The 17,669-nt window shown below is 59.9% G+C and overlaps 2 protein-coding genes across 3 annotated transcripts in view; both read left to right on the forward strand.

The window, feature by feature from the left end:
* Positions 1-4,818, forward strand: part of NISCH (nischarin) — a 32,802-nt gene extending 27,984 nt beyond the window's left edge. The window contains exons 17-21 of one of the 2 annotated variants that reach the window (XM_087431144.1): positions 885-1,245; positions 1,727-1,883; positions 2,385-2,513; positions 3,029-3,190; positions 3,607-4,818. In XM_087431144.1, the coding sequence (XP_087287270.1) occupies positions 885-1,245; positions 1,727-1,883; positions 2,385-2,513; positions 3,029-3,190; positions 3,607-4,217 (1,420 nt within the window). In that variant the 3' untranslated portion in view covers positions 4,218-4,818. The remainder of the gene's footprint in view (positions 1-884; positions 1,246-1,726; positions 1,884-2,384; positions 2,514-3,028; positions 3,191-3,606) is intronic. The other variant, XM_004419795.3, reaches the window with a different exon arrangement.
* A 2,342-nt stretch (positions 4,819-7,160) lies between these two features.
* Positions 7,161-17,669, forward strand: part of STAB1 (stabilin 1) — a 28,099-nt gene continuing 17,590 nt past the window's right edge. Inside the window, exons 1-18 of the mRNA XM_014792844.2 lie at positions 7,161-7,320; positions 11,838-11,974; positions 12,317-12,432; positions 12,671-12,756; positions 12,828-12,897; positions 13,262-13,357; positions 13,669-13,779; positions 14,032-14,228; positions 14,471-14,601; positions 14,763-14,890; positions 15,181-15,269; positions 15,485-15,622; positions 15,761-15,904; positions 16,083-16,145; positions 16,444-16,557; positions 16,663-16,716; positions 16,958-17,038; positions 17,458-17,616. Coding sequence (XP_014648330.1) covers positions 7,240-7,320; positions 11,838-11,974; positions 12,317-12,432; positions 12,671-12,756; positions 12,828-12,897; positions 13,262-13,357; positions 13,669-13,779; positions 14,032-14,228; positions 14,471-14,601; positions 14,763-14,890; positions 15,181-15,269; positions 15,485-15,622; positions 15,761-15,904; positions 16,083-16,145; positions 16,444-16,557; positions 16,663-16,716; positions 16,958-17,038; positions 17,458-17,616 — 1,995 coding nt within the window. The 5' untranslated portion in view covers positions 7,161-7,239. The remainder of the gene's footprint in view (positions 7,321-11,837; positions 11,975-12,316; positions 12,433-12,670; positions 12,757-12,827; positions 12,898-13,261; positions 13,358-13,668; positions 13,780-14,031; positions 14,229-14,470; positions 14,602-14,762; positions 14,891-15,180; positions 15,270-15,484; positions 15,623-15,760; positions 15,905-16,082; positions 16,146-16,443; positions 16,558-16,662; positions 16,717-16,957; positions 17,039-17,457; positions 17,617-17,669) is intronic.

Consider the following 17,669-nt stretch of genomic DNA (forward strand, 5'->3'; position numbering starts at 1 on the left):
GGCCGTCTTCCCATCTCCCTGTCCCTGTGCTGAGGCTTCAAGTGATGACACCTCGTCTCCATTTCCTTGTTGCCCCCAAGCCTGGCTGGAACCTGCCCACAGAGGGGACTGCGTGCGAAAGGCGGGTGCCCTGCTTCACCCTAGCAGACACCTCTCTGCCCCAGGACAGACAGCAGGAGGACAGCCCAGAGGCTTCTTGGGGGCGTTTGGCCCAGTGCAAGATCAGGGCTCCAGGGATCTCTCTCAACAGCTGGACTGTTCAGTAGACAGGATGACGTCCAAAAGACTCCCCTCAGCATGGGCGTGGGCACGTAGGCTGGTTGCAGGGGCCCCCCTAACCTCCATGAGCTTTAAGGGTTCTAAGCATTGTTTGATCTTGTGTTTGGAACAGACCAGTGAAAACCAGTGTGGCCGTGTACAGTGGTGGCCAGGTGGGGTGAGAGCCTGGGCCACCTGAGAAGGACCCAGAGGCAAACCGAGGGGCCGTTTGAGTTTTGGGTTCTCACCTCTGCGTGCACTCAAGTCCCAGCCCTGGGCACCTGGGGTTGTGCTCTGGGCTCTGGAGTGGCATTTCTGGCACTTCTACCCCCTTCTCAAAATAAGTTTGCAGTCCATGGGCCATGTGTATCTGGCTGTCCCAGCTCTCGGGTGGCAGACGGCCTGTCTTGCCCCCATCTGCCTATCTCCCTCCCGAGAGAAAGGGCCTGGGCACTTTCCCTCTACTGTTTTGTCTTCCCATAGGGAACCTGGTGATGAAATCCCAGGTGACCCCAGAGGTGGCATGTGGTGCACATGTTCCCCCCGCACTCTGAGGTTGCACATGTATTATGAATCTCCCTTTGGGGGACCACATATTAATATGGTGTTTCTGGGGGGATTGGGAGATGCAGCAATGACCACCGTCCCCAAGAGGCCCCAGCAGAGGCTCCAGCTCCAGCCCCAGTGGAGACACCAGCCCTGGCCCTGGCCCCAGTGGAGGTCCCAGCTCCAATCCTGGCAGAGGCCCCAGGCCCAGCAAATAACCCAGCAGAGACCCCAGCTCCGGCCTTAGTGGAAGCCCCGGCCCCAGCAGAGGCCCTGGTGCAAGCTGAGGCGTCTGCCCAGTACCCAAGCGAGCACCTGATCCAGTCCACCTCGGAGGAGAATCAGATTCCTTCGCACTTGCCCGCCTGCCCATCGCTCCAGCACATTGCCAGCCTCCGGGGGAGCACCATCGTTGAGTTCTTCCACAGCAGCATTGCCGAGGTAGTGGCCGGGCGCTGGTCTCGCTGGCTGGCGCTCACATGGAGAAGGGCGGCACAGTCGGTCCTGGGGGCTGAGGCAGGGCTTGCCTTGGGTCAGCCTCAGGTTCTCAGACTTCTCTGTGCTGGCTTTTTCCCCCAGTTTCTGCTGTTCACAGCTTTGAGGACCTGGGTAGGGAGGTCTTGGGCTGCCCTCCCCTGGCCAGTTGTCCTCTCTGTCACCACCTCCCCCTGTGGCCACTCCTAGCCTCGGGCCCCAGGCAGACCCCACTGCACATCCATCTCCCACCCCTCAATTCCTCTCTGCCTCTGAGTTTATAAATACATTGACAAGATGCAGCGAAGGCCCTGCGTCTCCCTATTGGAGGCTGTGGTCCTGTCACCAGGGCAGTGGGGCTGACGGGGTGCACAGTCTAGAAGAAAAGATGCATGCCCTGCCCAGCCCTACTCTGCTACAGGCCCAAACCCAGTCATTCCGTGTCCAGGTTGAAAACGAGGAGCTGAGGCACCTTATGTGGTCCTCAGTGGTGTTCTACCAGACCCCGGGGCTGGAGGTGACTGCCTGTGTGCTGCTCTCCACCAAGGCTGTGTACTTCGTGCTACACGACGGTCTCCGCCGCTACTTCTCAGAACCACTGCAGGGTAGGCACCGAGGCCTGCTGGTGCCCGGGAGCTCGGAGCACGTGCCTGAGGAGAGAGGCTGGGCCCCATGTCTAGAGCCAACTCTGTGGTCTCAGGCAGCAGCAACTCAGCTGCACTGGGCCGAGAATCCCTTGTCTGAGGAAGGGAGGATAATGGCGCTTTCTTCCTGGAGCTGTCTTGAGGGATCTAAGGTCAGACGTGAAGGGAACTGGCTGTGACGAGGGGGGTTGGGCAGCCTCTGCCCCTTAGGGCAGTGGGAGCCTTAGCTAATGGCCTCTTGTAGGGCTCCCGGTGACCACTGAGCCAGGTGAGGCTCAGATCATGGAATGCATTGCCCTTGAGGCCTTGTGTGCCTAGAGGCCGTGGTGGCTCCTTGCCAGGCCTCAGCAGGCCAGGCTAGCCAAAGGGACCCGTTCCTACTGGACGCAGCTGTGCACTTGGGACACTCACAATCGCCTGGCACAGCCATCACCATGCTCAGTCCCTTTCTCTCCATCACAGATTTCTGGCATCAGAAAAACACCGACTACAACAACAGTCCTTTCCACATCTCGCAATGTTTTGTTTTAAAACTCAGCGACCTGCAGGCAGTCAACGTTGGGCTTTTCGACCAGTATTTCCGGCTGACGGGTGAGTGACCACTGTGCTTTGACCTATTTTGGGTGAAGAGCAGTGTCACCAGTGGGCTTCCACCTTCCACGTTTGGGTGCGTTATCAAAAGCAGAGTTATCTCTGCTCGCGAGAAGGTTCACTGGGGCGAGAGGAAGCAGCTTCAGGAACTGCTGAGAGTGCAGAACTCACCCGGGGGCTCGGGGTGGGGGCGGGGGCCGAGGCAGCTAAGTGCTGGGCGGGCAGGCAGAGCTGGGCCCTGGGCTCACGGGCAGGATGTTTCTGACTCATACTTCCTGCAGAGAGAGAGCTAAGCTCTTTCCCTAATGCCTCTGTGTCCACTTCCAGAAAAATGTCACAGCCCTTCCGGCCTGAGAAATGGCCATCTCCCAAGGCCCCTGATGCTTTCCCAGGTGGGCCTGGTCCTGTGGTGTTCAGGTTCGGCTGACCTGCTGGAGACTAGAGATGGCTCCAGGGGCAGGGACAGGGCTAGGGGAGCGGCAACTTGCAACCATGACCAACTCCTTCTCCCACAGGCTCCTCTCCACTGCAGGTGGTGACCTGCTTGACGCGGGACAGCTACCTGACACACTGCTTCCTCCAGCACCTCATGGCTGTGCTCTCCTCACTGGAACGCACGCCCTCACCTGAGCCTGTTGACAAGGACTTCTACTCCGAGTTTGGAAACAAGACCACAGGTACCCCGACCCAGCTCAGGCCGCAGACAGGCCACCTGGGCTGACGTCATGGGCTCCTCACGAACCTCTTAGGGCTCCAGCAGGCCCCAGAGCACCTCTCTGTGTCCCAGAACCCTCCCTGCCTCTGTCTCTCTCACTTTATCTCTTTTCTTGCTTAGCCTGTGGGGGATTTCCGTGGGCTTTTCCATGGTAGAGTCTCCATCCCAGCCAAACTCTCAGCTGTCTGGCAGATGCATCTCAAGTGTCAGCTCTGCCCTGGGCTGCTGGCCTCTGGGTATCTGCTCAGGCTCTGGGGCTTGGGGCGCTGTCTCCCAACCTCGGACAGACAGCTGCTCATGTTGCTGTTTCTGGGTGGCTCCCAGCTCCGCCAAAGGCCAGTTGCAGGCTCCAGCCCTGGTGGGCATCTCTCTCTGCAGGGAAGATGGAGAACTACGAGCTGATCCACTCGAGCCGCGTCAAGTTCACCTACCCAAGCGAAGAGGAGATCGGGGACCTGACATATATCTTGGCCCAGAAGATGGCTGACCCAGAGAAGGCACCGACCCTCAGCATCCTGCTGTATGTGCAGGTCTTCCAGGTGGGCACACCACCACCTGGGCGCTGCAGGGGCATGCTGCGCCCCAAAACTTTCCTGCTCACCAGCGCCGAGATCTTCCTCCTGGATGAGGACTTCGTCCACTACCCACTGCCTGAGTTCGCCAAAGAGCCACCACAGAGGGACCGGTACCGGCTGGACGACGGCCGCCGTGTCCGGGACCTGGACCGCGTGCTCATGGGCTACCAGACCTACCCACAGGCCCTTACCCTTGTCTTTGATGACGTGCAGGGCCAGGACCTCATGGGCAACGTCACCCTGGACCACTTTGGGGAGGTGCCAGGTGGCCCGGCCAGAGCCGGCCAGGGCCGTGAGGTCCAGTGGCAAGTGTTTGTCCCCAGCGCCGAGAGCCGCGAGAAGCTCATCTCACTGTTGGCCCGCCAGTGGGAGGCCCTGTGTGGCCGAGAGCTGCCTGTCGAGCTCACTGGCTAGCCCAGGCTGCAGCCAGCCCTCGCCCTCCGTGTCTGGCCTGGCATCCTTAGCAGGCATTCTTTGTTCTTTTTAAAGTGATTTCTCTTCCCTTTTGGTACCTTCGTCTGAATGTCCTCCCAGAGAACGTGAACATGCATGTTCAGCTGATTCTTTCCAATTCGGGGACTGACAGCATCAGCCCCTCCAGGGCCTCTGTGTGCCATCAGCCTCTCGTGGGTGTATTGCCTGCCCTGGTGCGGCATCACCTAGCGCACCAGTGTTGTGTCTTGTGTTGTGGGACCGTTGTTAACACGTGGCACCGTGGGCCTGATTTACTCTGTTGCGCGTCCTTTCCTGAAATGTTGAGTCCAGTCTTGTGGCTGTAGCTGTCATTGTGGGCATTTGCTGCTAATCGTGAAGCTGGCAGCAAAATGTACATTGGAAGCTCCCTCCCTGTGTGGTTTTCCAAAGTGGAGGTGTCTCCTGGTCCAGACAAGTGGGAGAGCCCCATGGGGGCAGGAGTCCCCTAGGCCTTGGGGCTGAGGGGACCTAGAGCTGCCAGCACCAAGTGTGATTCCTGTTGCCTATTTTCTCTATTCCAATAAAGCAAAGTTTGACACAGTCTGGGTCTTCTATTTCAAGGGTCACTGGGGTCTCAGTAGGGCATTGGCCCAGCGCGTGGTTGGCCTGAGGGAGAGGGTGCCCTAGAGATGCAGGGAGGAGTGATGTTAGGGGAAAGGGAGGAGGGAGGAGGCAGGAGAACATGAAAGGCAAAAGGAGCGGCTCTCCCAGGGCCAGATGCTGATCGGTGGCACTGGAGTCTGGGATGGGGAGGTGCGAGGGGAACTTTGGATAGGGCCATGCTCGGCTATGGCTAAACCACAAGCATCAGTACCTGAGTGTGAGACTCCTCAAGGCACCCCTGGCACCCTGGCTCACTGCCCGTCTGCCTCCTGCTGGTCTGGACTGTCACACCTGGATCCAGCCCTACCTGAAGGTGCAGCCTGTGGTGAGGGTAGGCTCAGAGTCTGGGATTGTTTATTGTGTGGGTTCTGGGGTCTCACGAGATGGCCCCCAGGGGGAGGGCCTGTGGGAGGGTGGCCCCATTCCCATCTGTCTGGGTTCATGTCCTCAGAGACATGCGGGTTGCCTCAGGGAGCCCTGCCGAGGTAGGACCTGGGATTTCTTTGGGACCCAGCCCCCGTGCCCCACCCTTACTCAACCCATTCATACCCCCGGCACAGGGCCCTTGAGCCCCCCTCGCCTCCCACTCTCGTCCTGGCCCAGTCAGGAGCCTCAGCCCAAGACCGCGAGGCCATTTGGCGAGATTTGCGGGGAGGTGAGTGGAGAGTGGTCAACCCCGCTCCCAGGCTTCTCCTCAGTTTTCCCTTGGTGGCAGCAGAGCAGGGATCCTGGCCTGGAGGACCCATCGCCCTCAGGAAGTCTGGGGAGGCTGGGGGAGCCACCAAGGGGAGGGTCTCCCTACTTACCCCCAGCCAGATCTCAAAGACCAGCCCTATGGCCCCTCCAACTGGTGGGGGGTGGTGGCAGGTGACAAGACGTCCCCCAACCAGATCTCAAAGACCAGCCCTATGGCCCCTCCAACTGGTGGGGGGTGGGGGCAGGTGACAAGACGTCCCCCAACCAGGCCTTTATCAAAGGCCTTTATGAATGTCCACCTACCTCTCTCCGTCTCAGTTATGTCATCTGTCAACAGGATAATGACGACCAGAGGCAGGGTCCACCACGCCCAGGCCTGGCACACAGAGGTCTCACCACCTGGGCTGCTGTTCCAGACCCCACAGCCCAATGTGTAACAGCTGACCCCAGCCTGGATCCCCGAGGACAGGACCTATTGAGGGGAGGCTCTGCAGGCAGCAGACCTGGGATTGGGTCTTAACACTAAATAGCTGAGCAACCTTAGATGACCTGCCTAGCCCGTCTGAGCCTCAGTTTCCCCACCAGTAATAAAATAATGAAAGTCACTGCCTTCACTTGTTCATTCATTCATTCATTTGTTCGTTCATTCCACAAATCTGTATTGAGCATCTACTATGTGAACTAGCACCGTCCCTGCTCTCCCATAGCTGATATTCTAGTGGGAGACAGAAAATGAACTAAATAAACCAGTATCAGCTGGTGGCCAGTGCTACAACGAGATGAAAGTTGGTGACCTTTGACCTGAGGCAACCCTGCGGTAAGTCTGAGAGGATCTGGGGTAACCGCAGCACCAAGGGAGCTTGCTTGGCATGGTTAAGGAGTAGAAAGGCCCACATGGCTGGAGCAGCGAGGAGGGGAGCAGGCGACAAGGTCAGAGAGGCTGGGGCCCGGTGCGGAGAGGGGTTTGGAGTGCAGTGGGCTGCTGAGTGGAGGACGGATCCAGGAGGGAGGGGTACTGGCTGCAGGGAGAGCACTGAGGAGGCCCCTCTGGTAGAGGAGGGAGGAGCAGGGACACGGTGGGGGTCAGGCGGTGGAGGTGGGCAGGCAGGTGAGAGGAGGAGCGGTCAGACGCGCCGTCCACTTAGCACAGAGCCTGGCAGGGAGTGGGAGTCCTGATGTACCCTCCGCAGTAGGAAAGGTGAGGCGAACAGACCTGATTCGGGGGCTGCCCTATCCCTAACCACCAGAGCACCCCAGTGCCTCTGAATGGAACGTGCTGGGCTTGCAGACCCTTGGATGGGGAGTTGTTTGTATTTGCATTTGAATTACCTCTGATAGACCCCAGGCTTGTGGCTAATGGGGGGCTTGGAGGCTGTGATGCCGGGACGAGGGTCCCAGGTCAGGAAGCCCCAAGCAGCGCTCAGGCCATCCACGCAGGGGTCAGTGGCCAGCACCTTCCCTTCCGCCTGCAGGCTGCTGATACGCAGGAGGAAATCCTGGCGGGTTCCTGTGGGGGTGAGCTGGCGGGGCCTCCGGACTGCTTTTAAAGCGACTGCCTGCCCCATCCCGCCTACCCGCCCTGTGCCTGCCTCCTAGAGCTCATTCCCCACGCCGGCTGTCCTGTCTCTGTCCCGGACAGCGTGCGCACCAGCCACCGTCGGCCATGGCAGGGCCCCGCGGCCTCCTCCTGCTCTGCCTCCTGGCCTTCTGCCTAGCAGGCTCCAGCTTTGTCAGGGGGCAGAAGGTGAGTGTGAGCCATTTGCAGAGGGGCATGGTATCCAGGCCCTGCCGGCCAGTGGTGGGAGCAGGGAGGGAGCACACACAGATTGCATGGGCCTGCCTGGGGGCACACAGGGCAGCTGGTACTTGTCTGACCTCCTCGGAGCAGGACCAGAGGGCCAGGCTGTTGTGCCCACCTCCGCAGGCTGAGGTCTGTGTCTGGTTGCTTGGGGTAGCAGGGGTGTGTCGGCCTGCCCTCCTCTAACTGTGCCCAGCTGGCCGGCCGTGTAGTGTGGACAGCTGTCCCAGTGCTCCCCAGTCTGGGGGTGACAGGTACTGAGCTGGGCCCATCCTCCTGCCCTTCCTGCCCAGACTGAGGACGGGTCTGTATGTGGCCCTGACGTGAGGATCAGAGACGTGATCACCCGCAACCCTCGTGGGGATCACAAACTGAGACTCACATGGAACATATGTGTGGTGCGGGTGTGTGTGCACGTGTGTGTACCTGTGTCCGGCCCCAAGAGTGCCCAGAGGCAAAATAATGTCTACTCACCTCCAGTCCCTCTGGGTCCAACAATAACACCGTCAAGCCTGAGAGCTGTGATTCTCAAGCACGCGCGCCTGGGCACACCGGCGTTATCCCCTCAAGTCCTCACAGCCCCTGGGGCATTGATCAGGGCTGTGGGTCCTTTGTCCTCCACCTGAGGAAGCCAAGGCCCAAGGATGATGGAGACAGGTCAGGACAACTCTGAATTCCCCATCCAGCCACGCAGGATGAGCAGACAGGGTCCCAGTGTGTGGCTGTCAGGTCCATGTGTGCTGGTCGTCCCAAGGCTGCCTGCCTGTAGGTCCACCCAGGTCCACCTCTCACAACATTGTCCCTACTGGAGTTTCTAGAAGAGCCTCCCACCCTGAGTATGAAGACAGAGTCACCTGGCTGAGGCCTGCCTCTGGGTGAGGGACCCCCTGTGAGGCTATGTTCATCTGATTCTTGAGGCAGCTGCTGCTGCCCTTCTCACTAACGGGCAGACTGGGCTACAGAGAGAAAAAGGGCTCGCCTCGGATCCCTCTGCCAGAGGGAACCGTGACAGGGACCCAGGCCCTTGCCACCACTGGGCTCTCTCTCGTCTCCTTACGGTCCCTCAGAGAAGGGGCAGGGAGAGGGGCCTCACCAGCTTCGGGGCCAGGTCAGGATTGGGGACGGGCAGATCTGAGGCTGAAAAGGTGACAGTGATGCTGGAAGAGCCAAGGGTCCCAGACTGTGCCGAGCCCTGCCGGTGGGTTCCTGCCCCCTCTGTGCCTCAGTTTCCCCGTGTGTACAATGAAGGGAATTTCAAAGACCTTGCCTCCTCTTCTTGTTCTGGGAACAGGTGTCAATGAGGGGCCTCTGGCTGGAAAGTTTTCCTTGTCAGAGACCTATGGCTCTGACCACCTGTAAGCCTGCATTCTGGGGCTGGCTCAGCCAGCCTGGGCCAGGGAAGAGGGTCCCAGGGTTTCTTGTGGGCGGGAACACAGCAATGCCGGCCGCCTCTCACACACCCTCAGTCACTCAGCCCTCCCGGCACCCCGTGTAGCATGCGACCCACTGTAAATATTAGGAAACTGAGGCTCCGAGGGGAAGGGATGAACTCTGGCTCACACAGCCAGCGAGGGGCAGGAGCAGGACTCAGGCACACCCCAGGCAGTAGAGTAGGGGAAGCTTCCTGGAGGAGAGGGTCTTAGCATCTGTCCACTCAACAGCCTTTTACCAAGCACCTCCTCTGTGCTAGGTGTGTGCTGATGCTGGTAGAGCCTATGGTCTCCAGCTGGGATTTGAAGGCAGAGGGGCATTGATGTAGGGCAGGGGCAGGGGAAGCAGTCTGGGGGGCCCTTCTTCTCTGAGGGAGTTTGGGCTCTGGGTCCCGGGCCCCAGCTTGTGGGAATTTTTTCCACCCTCTCACAACAGGCTTAACACTTCATGTCTCCTCAACTTCCCCAGAGCGTCTATGTGGGAAGCAGACATTGTAAAATCAGTTCTGGATTGGGGTAGGGAGCGGGGCAGCACCCGCCTGGCTCAGGCGAGGCTTGAGGTGCCCCCAGGAAGAAGGCAATCTAATTCAGCACTCGGCCGGGGTCCAGCCTCACTCCGCCCAGCAGGACCAGCAGTGAGACTGTGGGCTGGGGCTGCTAATGCTCCTTCCAGGCAGCCAGGCAGAGGGAGCCTAAGTGCCCACCTCCGGCGTGGTCCCCAGAGAGAAGTGTGAGTTGGCAACTGGCTTATCCATCGACCACCATTTCACACACATTTACACACTCAACATCCTGCGCATGAGTGTCCACCACAGGACCCCAGGCTCCAGCTTCCTCCTGTGCCCATAACTTACTCGCCGCTTCATCAAACCCTGCTCTGCCCAAGAGCGAGGACAGCGCTCCCTCACTCCCCTGAGCCCTTATTTAGGGCTGACCAACATTTGGCTGAGAGCTAGTCCCCGGGCCAGTGGTGGCTGGGCTGACAGCTGTGCTCAGCTGGCCAGGTGGCCCTCAGCGGAGCCCGCTGCCTGCCAAGCCTTTGCCCTGAGCCAGCAGCTGCCCGGCCCTGGAGTTACCCAACTTCCTAGTTGCTGCCTGGCTCAGCAAAGACCAAGCCTCGGGGTGGGGAATGAGACCACAACCCCCAACCCCACAGCTTGGTCTGAGGCTGCTCGCAGCAACTTCCCTCTTTGCAGACCGCAGAGGCATGAGCGGAAAAGGCCAAATCACAGCGACGGAGAGGCCGCCGGTGTCACCAGAAGAAAGTGTCGGGGCCCAGTTTCTCCTTTTCTCGTGCTTTGAGAGGCCACACATCTGTAATGTGGTTGAGGAAGAGCTCGCTCCCTGTGGATCATAGCGTGTTCAGCATTTTTTAGATGAGAACATCTTAGCTTCTCCAGGCTGTGCCCCAAGTCCCAGAAACCTCTCCTCCATCAAAACGCACCTTCCTACAGCCCCTTCTCCTGCTTACAACCACAAGTTTAGCTTCCGTCCTTCCAGGGTATAGTGCTATAGGTTATTGGGCCTTAGTTGCTGTAAAGGTAGCCCCAGTGATGGTGGACTTGCCGGACTATGGCAGGCCAATGAACGGGACTACAGGGCTGGGGCGTCCTTGGCACCCTCAGGTGACGGCCTCTTCTCCTGCTCCCGCCTCTGTTACCCATGCAGCAGCCCAAGGGCCCGTTTAAAACACAAACTGAGTCATGGGGCTGCCCCTGACTCTCCCTCACCTCTCTGGCCTGGCCACCAGCCCCTTTCCAGCCTCTCCTCAGTTGCTCTCTGCCTGTCACACATGGTCGTTTGCTCCTTCCCATTCCCTGGCTTTTGCCTCTCCTGGCCCCTCTGCTAGAAGCACTGGCCCTGGCCAACTCTCATGCATCCTTCCAGTCCCAACTCAATTGTCACCTCCCCTGGAAAGCCACCTGGGCCTCCAGCCTGGGTCCTCTCAGCTCCCTCGCCATATGCATTGCCCATCTGATGATATCACAGTGTTGGGGCCATGGGCCAGGCCTGGGATCAGGGTTCAGGGAATGTGACTGCTTGGCCCAAATGCATGCAGACCCCTTGCATAGGTGGGCTCTCGCAGGCCAGCCTCTAGGGTCTGGGGCTGGCTCCCGGGTCTCTGACCCTGGGGCAGCAGAGAGAGCCTTGGGCTTGCTGAAAGGGTCATTCAACAGCAAGGTGGGCATATGCTCAGAGCAGAGCAATGGCTGGAGGGCCAGCCCCATGGTAAGTGGCTGAAAGCACACGTCCTGCCTATGCCCGGGAATTGAAGATGGAGTCACCACGTTCTCCTCCCAAATAGTGTCAGCCACATCATTTAGAGTTTTTTTTATTTTTTTATTTTTATTTTTTTTTAATTTTTATTTACTTATTTATTTTCCCCCCAAAGCCCCAGTAGGTAGCTGTACGTCATAGCTGCACACCCTTCTAGCTGCTGTACGCGGGACACGGCCTCAGCATGGCTGGAGAAGCGGTGCGTCTGTGCGCGCCCGGGATCCGACCCCGGGCCGCCAGCAGCGGAGCGCGCGCACTCAACCACTAAGCCACAGGGCCGCCCCCTAGAGTTTATTTTTAAATGAAAAGTGAGAATGAGCACTAGGTTGAGAGTCCAAGTTCTAGTCCCTGATTCACACCCAGTCACTGGGGCTTTGCACAAGGGCCACCTGCCGGGGGTTCAATTTTCTCATCTAAATGGGCTGAGGTGGAACAAAATGGCTAGATTCTCTCTGTGTCAGAAGGTATAGACTCTCAGGCTTCTGGGCATGCCTTTGGGGCCCTGGGCAGAGGTGCGTGGCTATGGACAGACTAGGGACAGGCTATGACAGAGGTCACTGTGGCAATGACAACCTGTGACAAACAGGTTTCCCCCAGTCTCTCAGGGCCTTCCTTGTCCTCTCTATCCCCACTGAACAGGTGGAAAACCAAGGCCTAGAGAGGGGTACTAGGCCTTGCCATGATCAGGACAGAGTCAGGACTGGGTTCAGGGTCCAGGGTCCAGGCCTCTCACTCCAAACCCTACCCATGGCCCAGGTTCGGTCCAGACGCTGTGACGTGAAGACCAAGTTTGTCACACACATGCCCTGCACCATGTGCCCCGTCGCCAAGAAGCAGACGTGTCCCCCAGGCTGGCTTCGGGAGTTCCCGGGGAAGATATCACAGGACTGCCGGTGTGGACCCCCGCCTCCATCCTTGCCTGCTTCCAGGAGCATCTTGTGGGGTGGCAGGGGACCAGGGAGAGTCTGACAGGCCTTGGGAGTGAGGGCAGGGACTCACTTATCCATGTGTCTGTGGGCCCCTCCCGTGCGGCAGATGTCAGCAGGGAGGAAGGAGTAAGAGGGCTGGGGCAGGTGGTGTTTATTGAGCACAACTGTATGCGGGCCCTGTGCTCATCTCTGGGTAGGCAGAAAGAGGGGAGGGGGAATGACCGAGTGTGGGGAGGCGGGGTTAGGGCCGCAGGGTGGAGCCCTTCCTATCACGTGCCCACCCACCTGCCTACCCTTTGTCCCCAGCTACGAGGTACAGCTGGGGGACTCTCTGGTGTCCATGAGCGGCTGCAGCCTGGAGTGCTGGAAGGACGTGGTGCAGAAGGCCTGCTGCCCTGGCTACTGGGGGTCCGAGTGCTATGGTATGGGGGAGAAGGGAGGTCCCAGCCTTGCTTATTACACCCCAGCCCCAGCCTCCCCATCTGCAGCATCTGCCTGCATGCCCCGTCGTTCATTTAACGAATACTAAGAGCCAACACAGCTTGGCCGTCTGGCTCTGGCTGCCCCGGAGGAGGGGTCGAGTCTGGGGCTGCCAGAGCTGCTGGGGTCAGGGGTGAATTGAGAGTTCTTGGGGCAGAGCTGAGTTCTGGGGGTCCACAGAGTGCCCTGGGGAGGCTAAGACTCCATGCAACGGCCATGGGACCTGCCTGGATGGCATAGACAGAAACGGGACCTGCGTGTGCCAGGTATGGGCCGGGCAGGGCTGGGGTGGCTGGCAGAGGAGGGGCCACACTGACTTGGTGAATCCCTCCCCCAGGAAAACTTCAGTGGCTCAGCCTGCCAGGAGTGCCAGGACCCCAACCGGTTCGGGCCTGACTGCCAGTCAGGTAAGCACTGGCTGGGCAGGAGGGCAGAGCCAGTGTCCACCTGGGGCCTGTGGGGACCCATACACCAGCCCCCACCAGCCTCCCTCCCAGACCCTCAGCCTCACACTTCCCCTCTAGGGATACGAGCTTTGCATCATCATACCTCCAGCCTTTGCACATGCTGTTCTTGGAGGCCTCCTCCAGGAAGCCCTCCCTAAACCCCAGGCTGGTGCCTCCCCTCAGCTCTCACCACACCTGAGCTCTGTACTCTTGAGGTTTTACCTGCTGGAACTGAGTTCTAGAAATGCAGAGGGCAGGGACTCGATGTCCCTGTGTGTCCCTGGCTGAGGCTGGGGTCCCGTCTGTCCCTGTGTGTCCGTCTCAGTGTGCAGCTGTGTGCATGGTGTGTGCAGCCACGGGCCACTCGGGGATGGAAGCTGCCTGTGCTTTGCGGGATACACTGGACCCCACTGTGACCAAGGTAAACAGTGCTGCTGGGGCCGCGGGTACTCAGTGACCAGAGCAGGAGAGGCCAATGGGGTGAGGGATGGGGCCTGAGCATCAGCAGGACATCTGCCCACAGCCTAATTTCTTTCTAAGTAGGAGAGGCACACAGCTGGTCGGGAGGAGGGGGTGTCATCCGAGACCTCCAAAGCCAAGAGGCCCAGAGGCCCAGAGAGGGCGGGGCCCAGGCCAGAGTCACACAGCAAATTAGACAGAGCATCTTTGCTCTTGTGTTCCTCTCCAACCTGAGGCTTCAAGCCGCTGCAATACTCTCCCTTCTTCACTCAGAGCTTCCCGTCTGCCAGGCCCTGCGCTGTCCCCAGAACTCCCAGTGCTCGGCAGAGGCCCCCACCTGCCGCTGCCTGCCCGGGTACACACAGCAGGGCAGTGAATGCCAAGGTAAACCTGTGGCCTGGAGGCAGGGGCCCCAGCTCAGGATGAGCAGGCTCTGGGAGGACATCCTTTAAACCCGCAAGTGCAATCTGGCTGTTTACAGGGAGGGAGAACTGTCCCTGAGGGAGGGGAAGAGGGCCTGTCCCCAAGGTGGAGATCAACCTGTTCACCCCATCTTTGGGCCGTCCCGGTGGAAGCTATGGGGAGACGCGGTTCCTGGGTGCCCACCTCACTTGGGCTCTCTCTCTGCCCTGGCAGCCCCTGACCCCTGCCAGCCATCGCCCTGTTCCCCATTGGCCCAGTGCTCAGTGAGCCCCAGGGGGCAGGCAGAGTGTCGCTGCCCTGAGAACTACCATGGCGATGGGACAATGTGTCTGCCTCAGGACCCATGCACCACCAACCACGGTGGCTGCCCCAGCAACACCACCTTGTGTCTGTACCAGAGGCCAGGCAAGGTGAGCCAGGGCCCTGGGCTAGGCCTGCCCCATGGTTCCCCCACCCACACCGGCTGTGGGACCCCAGGCAAATCACGGGCCTCCTGGGAGCTTCAGATGCCCCGTTGGTGAAAGAGGAAGAGGATGACAGCCCTCTTCTCAGAGGGTGGCTGTGGGGGCCAAGCAGAGCTCTGCGGGTGTGGCAGATGCCAGCAGTTCTCACAGTCGTGATGTCACTGTCCTGTCCCTGCCTGGGGGCCCAGGCCTCCTGCTCCTGTAAGCCAGGCATGGTCAGCATCAATCACAATGCCTCTGCGGGCTGCTTTGCCTACTGCTTCCCCAACGCCTGTGACCGGTCAGCTACCTGCCAGGTGACCCCTGATGGGAAGACCAGGTGGGCACTAGGGGCAGAGCAGAGAGGATGGGCTGGGGAGGGGCAAGTGTGCACACATGTGTACCCTCAGCTCAAGGGTCCTGTGGGGACGGGGGGTGAGGGCCAAGAGGTGGGGACTGGCTACACCCCCTGCTCTTACCAGTTCCACCCACACCCCCTAGCTGTGTGTGCAAGGAGGGTGAGGTTGGGGACGGGCGTGCCTGCTACGGACACCTGCTCCACGAGGTGCAGAAGGCCGGCCAGACGAGCATGATGTTCCTGCGGCTGAGAGTCGCCCTCACTATGCTGGGTGTGTGGCCCCCACCTGCCTGTGGCCCGCTCCTTGCACCCAGTACTGCTGGCGGGGAGGGAGGGGCAGACTCTGCAGAGCTGCTTGTTTCTCTGCCCAAGACCTGTGGGAGCAGAGGGGGCTGTGGTGGGGTGCTTGATGGAGGTGGGAGCTAGCCCCCCCAGATCCTGATGCCCCCCATCTACCCTAGACCTAGACCCAATGCCCCCACCCCGACTCTCCAAAACCTAGGACTGATGCCTGAGAGTCTCCCCACATCCATTCTGATGCCCCCTCTTCCGGCCCCCCAGACCAGGGCTGCCGGGAGATCCTCACCACTTCAGGCCCATTCACCGTGCTGGTGCCATCTATCTCCTCCATCTTGTCCAGGAACATAAACGTGAGCCTTTCCCCATCAAGGAGCTGGCTGCTGGCCTCTGCCTCCTCCCTCGACCCTGCTGCAGGCTTCAGGGCCCTGAGAGAGCCCCTAGTCCACACTCTGGGGAACTGAGGCCTGGGAGGGATCTTGTCCCCTCCATTGCTCAGGCAGGGGTGGCATGAAGAGGGCCAGTCGCCTTGCACCCACCCAGCACCCTGATCCTCTTGTGCCCACAGGCATCCCTTGCCCAGCAGCTCTGTAAACAGCACATCATCGCAGGGCAGCACATCCTGGAGGAGTTAGGGACCCAGTATACACACAGGTGGTGGACACTGGCCGGGCAAGAGATCACTGTCACCTTCAACCGCTTCGTGGTATGTGGGGGACCTCAGCCTGGGAACCAGAGGAGTCTCAAGTTGGGGACACAGCCCAGGCAAAGGTGTGGAGGTGGGACGGAGCCTCAGGGCAGGGGGCTGGCATATGGAGTCTGAGCCAGAGGCCTGGTATCTTAGAGGAAATACACCTACAAGTACAAAGACCAGCCCCAGCAGACATTCACCATCCACAAGGCCAACTACCCGGCAGCCAATGGCGTCTTCCACGTGGTCACTGCTCTGCGGTGGCAGCCCCCAACAGAGCTCCCTGAGGAGCCCAAGGTGAGCCCGTGCCCTCCCCTCACCCCACCCTGTGCCACTGGGTGACCTCTGACTCACACAGAGTTCAGAGAGGGAGCAGGGGCAGTTCTGGGCAGAGCTGGAGCACAGCTCCTTCCCCTCTGGGGCTGAGCAGCCTCACCCTCTTCTCTGGGGCCCTCATGCTCATCCCTTCCTACAGAGAACCATTAGCCAGATCCTTGCCTCCACTGAGGCCTTCAGCCGGTTTGAAACCATCCTGGAGGTGAGTTTGGGGGAAAGGTCCTAGCCCATCTGATCTTTTGGGCCAGGACCCCTCATTACCCAGAATCTGCCCCGCAGTGATCTGAGGTTCTGGAGTAGCATGGGCCTATGCCCATGCCCCATCCTAGAACCTGCCCATCACCATCCTGGGGTTCTGTGGTAGCATGGACCCACTGATGATGTCTCCCACTTACTCCCAGTGGGAGTTCCCTGTGGGCCAATGGTGGCAGGGCCCAGGCAGGACTCAGAGGTGGGGGTTGGCCACGGAGCCTCCCTGAGTCTCCCTCCCACCGCCATAGAACTGCGGACTACCATCCATCCTGGACGGGCCTGGGCCCTTCACAGTCTTTGCCCCAAGCAACGAGGCTGTGGACAGTTTGCGTGATGGCCGCCTGATCTACCTCTTCACGGCAGTAAGCTCAGTGGGGAGAAGGTGTTGGGGATATGGGGGCACCAGGGCTTCCACCCTCCCCTACCCTGCTGGGCCTCCAGCAGCCAAGCCCTCTCTCCCTTGTCAGGGTCTCTCGAAACTGCAGGAGCTAGTGAGATACCACATCTACAGCCACGGCCAGGTGAGAGCTCCTCCTCCGGGAGGGCAGCCAGCTCGCACCCACTTATGGGTTGGTGGGGGGTTTGTCTTTGGGTTCCCGTCATCCCAGTGGCCCTCCTCCTCTCCCCTCCCGTCTGGACTATGATAGCACAGAGGAGAGCCCAGGGACCAAGGCAGTAGCTGTGAGTCCCCTGGGCAGGACTGGGCATGGCTCCAAGGTACAGCCAGTGCCCAGCCTAAGGCCACCTTCTCCACCACCCCAGCTGACTGTTGAGAAGCTCATCTCCAAGGGTCGGGTCCTCACCATGGCAAACCAGGTCCTGGCTGTGAATATCTCCGAGGAGGTGAGTTCTGTGAACATCTGGAATGAATGGACTGATGGAGGGGTTGGTGATGATCGGCCAATTGTTTGGCCTCTTTCAGACTTGCCTTCATGCTCTGACCCCGGTGGCGGGCAGGCCCCGTGAGGGTCATATTGGAGGCAGGCACAGATCAAATCCCTCTCCTGGGGCCCAATGGGCTGGGAGGGCTCCAAAGAGGAAGAAGGTGAGCACATGGGCGGGGGTACTCCATGTGGCGGAAACCACATGGGTCAGGGCACAGGGGCTGGAGCAGTTTTGCCAGAGCAGGAGGCATTGCCAAGGAGAGGGGCGAAGAGAGGGCCCAGTAGGCTGGGCCTTCAATGTTGCAAAGCTGGAGGCAGCACTGGGGCCGGGCTGAGGCCTGCTGGGCTGGGTGGATTGCACACCGGGCTCTGCCACAGGGGCGCATCCTGCTGGGACCTGAGGGGGTCCCGCTACGGAGAGTCGATGTGCTGGCCGCCAACGGCGTGATCCACTTGCTGGAGGGCATCCTGCTGCCCCCGACCATCCTGCCCATCCTGCCCAAGCACTGCAGTGAGGAGCAGCACAAGATCGTGGCGGTGAGCACACGCTGCACAGTGAGCCTTCCACGAGACCCCAGCGCTGCTTGTAT

Source organism: Ceratotherium simum, chromosome 5 (assembly GCF_057802395.1).
Source record: "Ceratotherium simum simum isolate JZ-2026a chromosome 5, ASM5780239v1, whole genome shotgun sequence".
Lineage (NCBI taxonomy): Eukaryota > Metazoa > Chordata > Mammalia > Perissodactyla > Rhinocerotidae > Ceratotherium > Ceratotherium simum.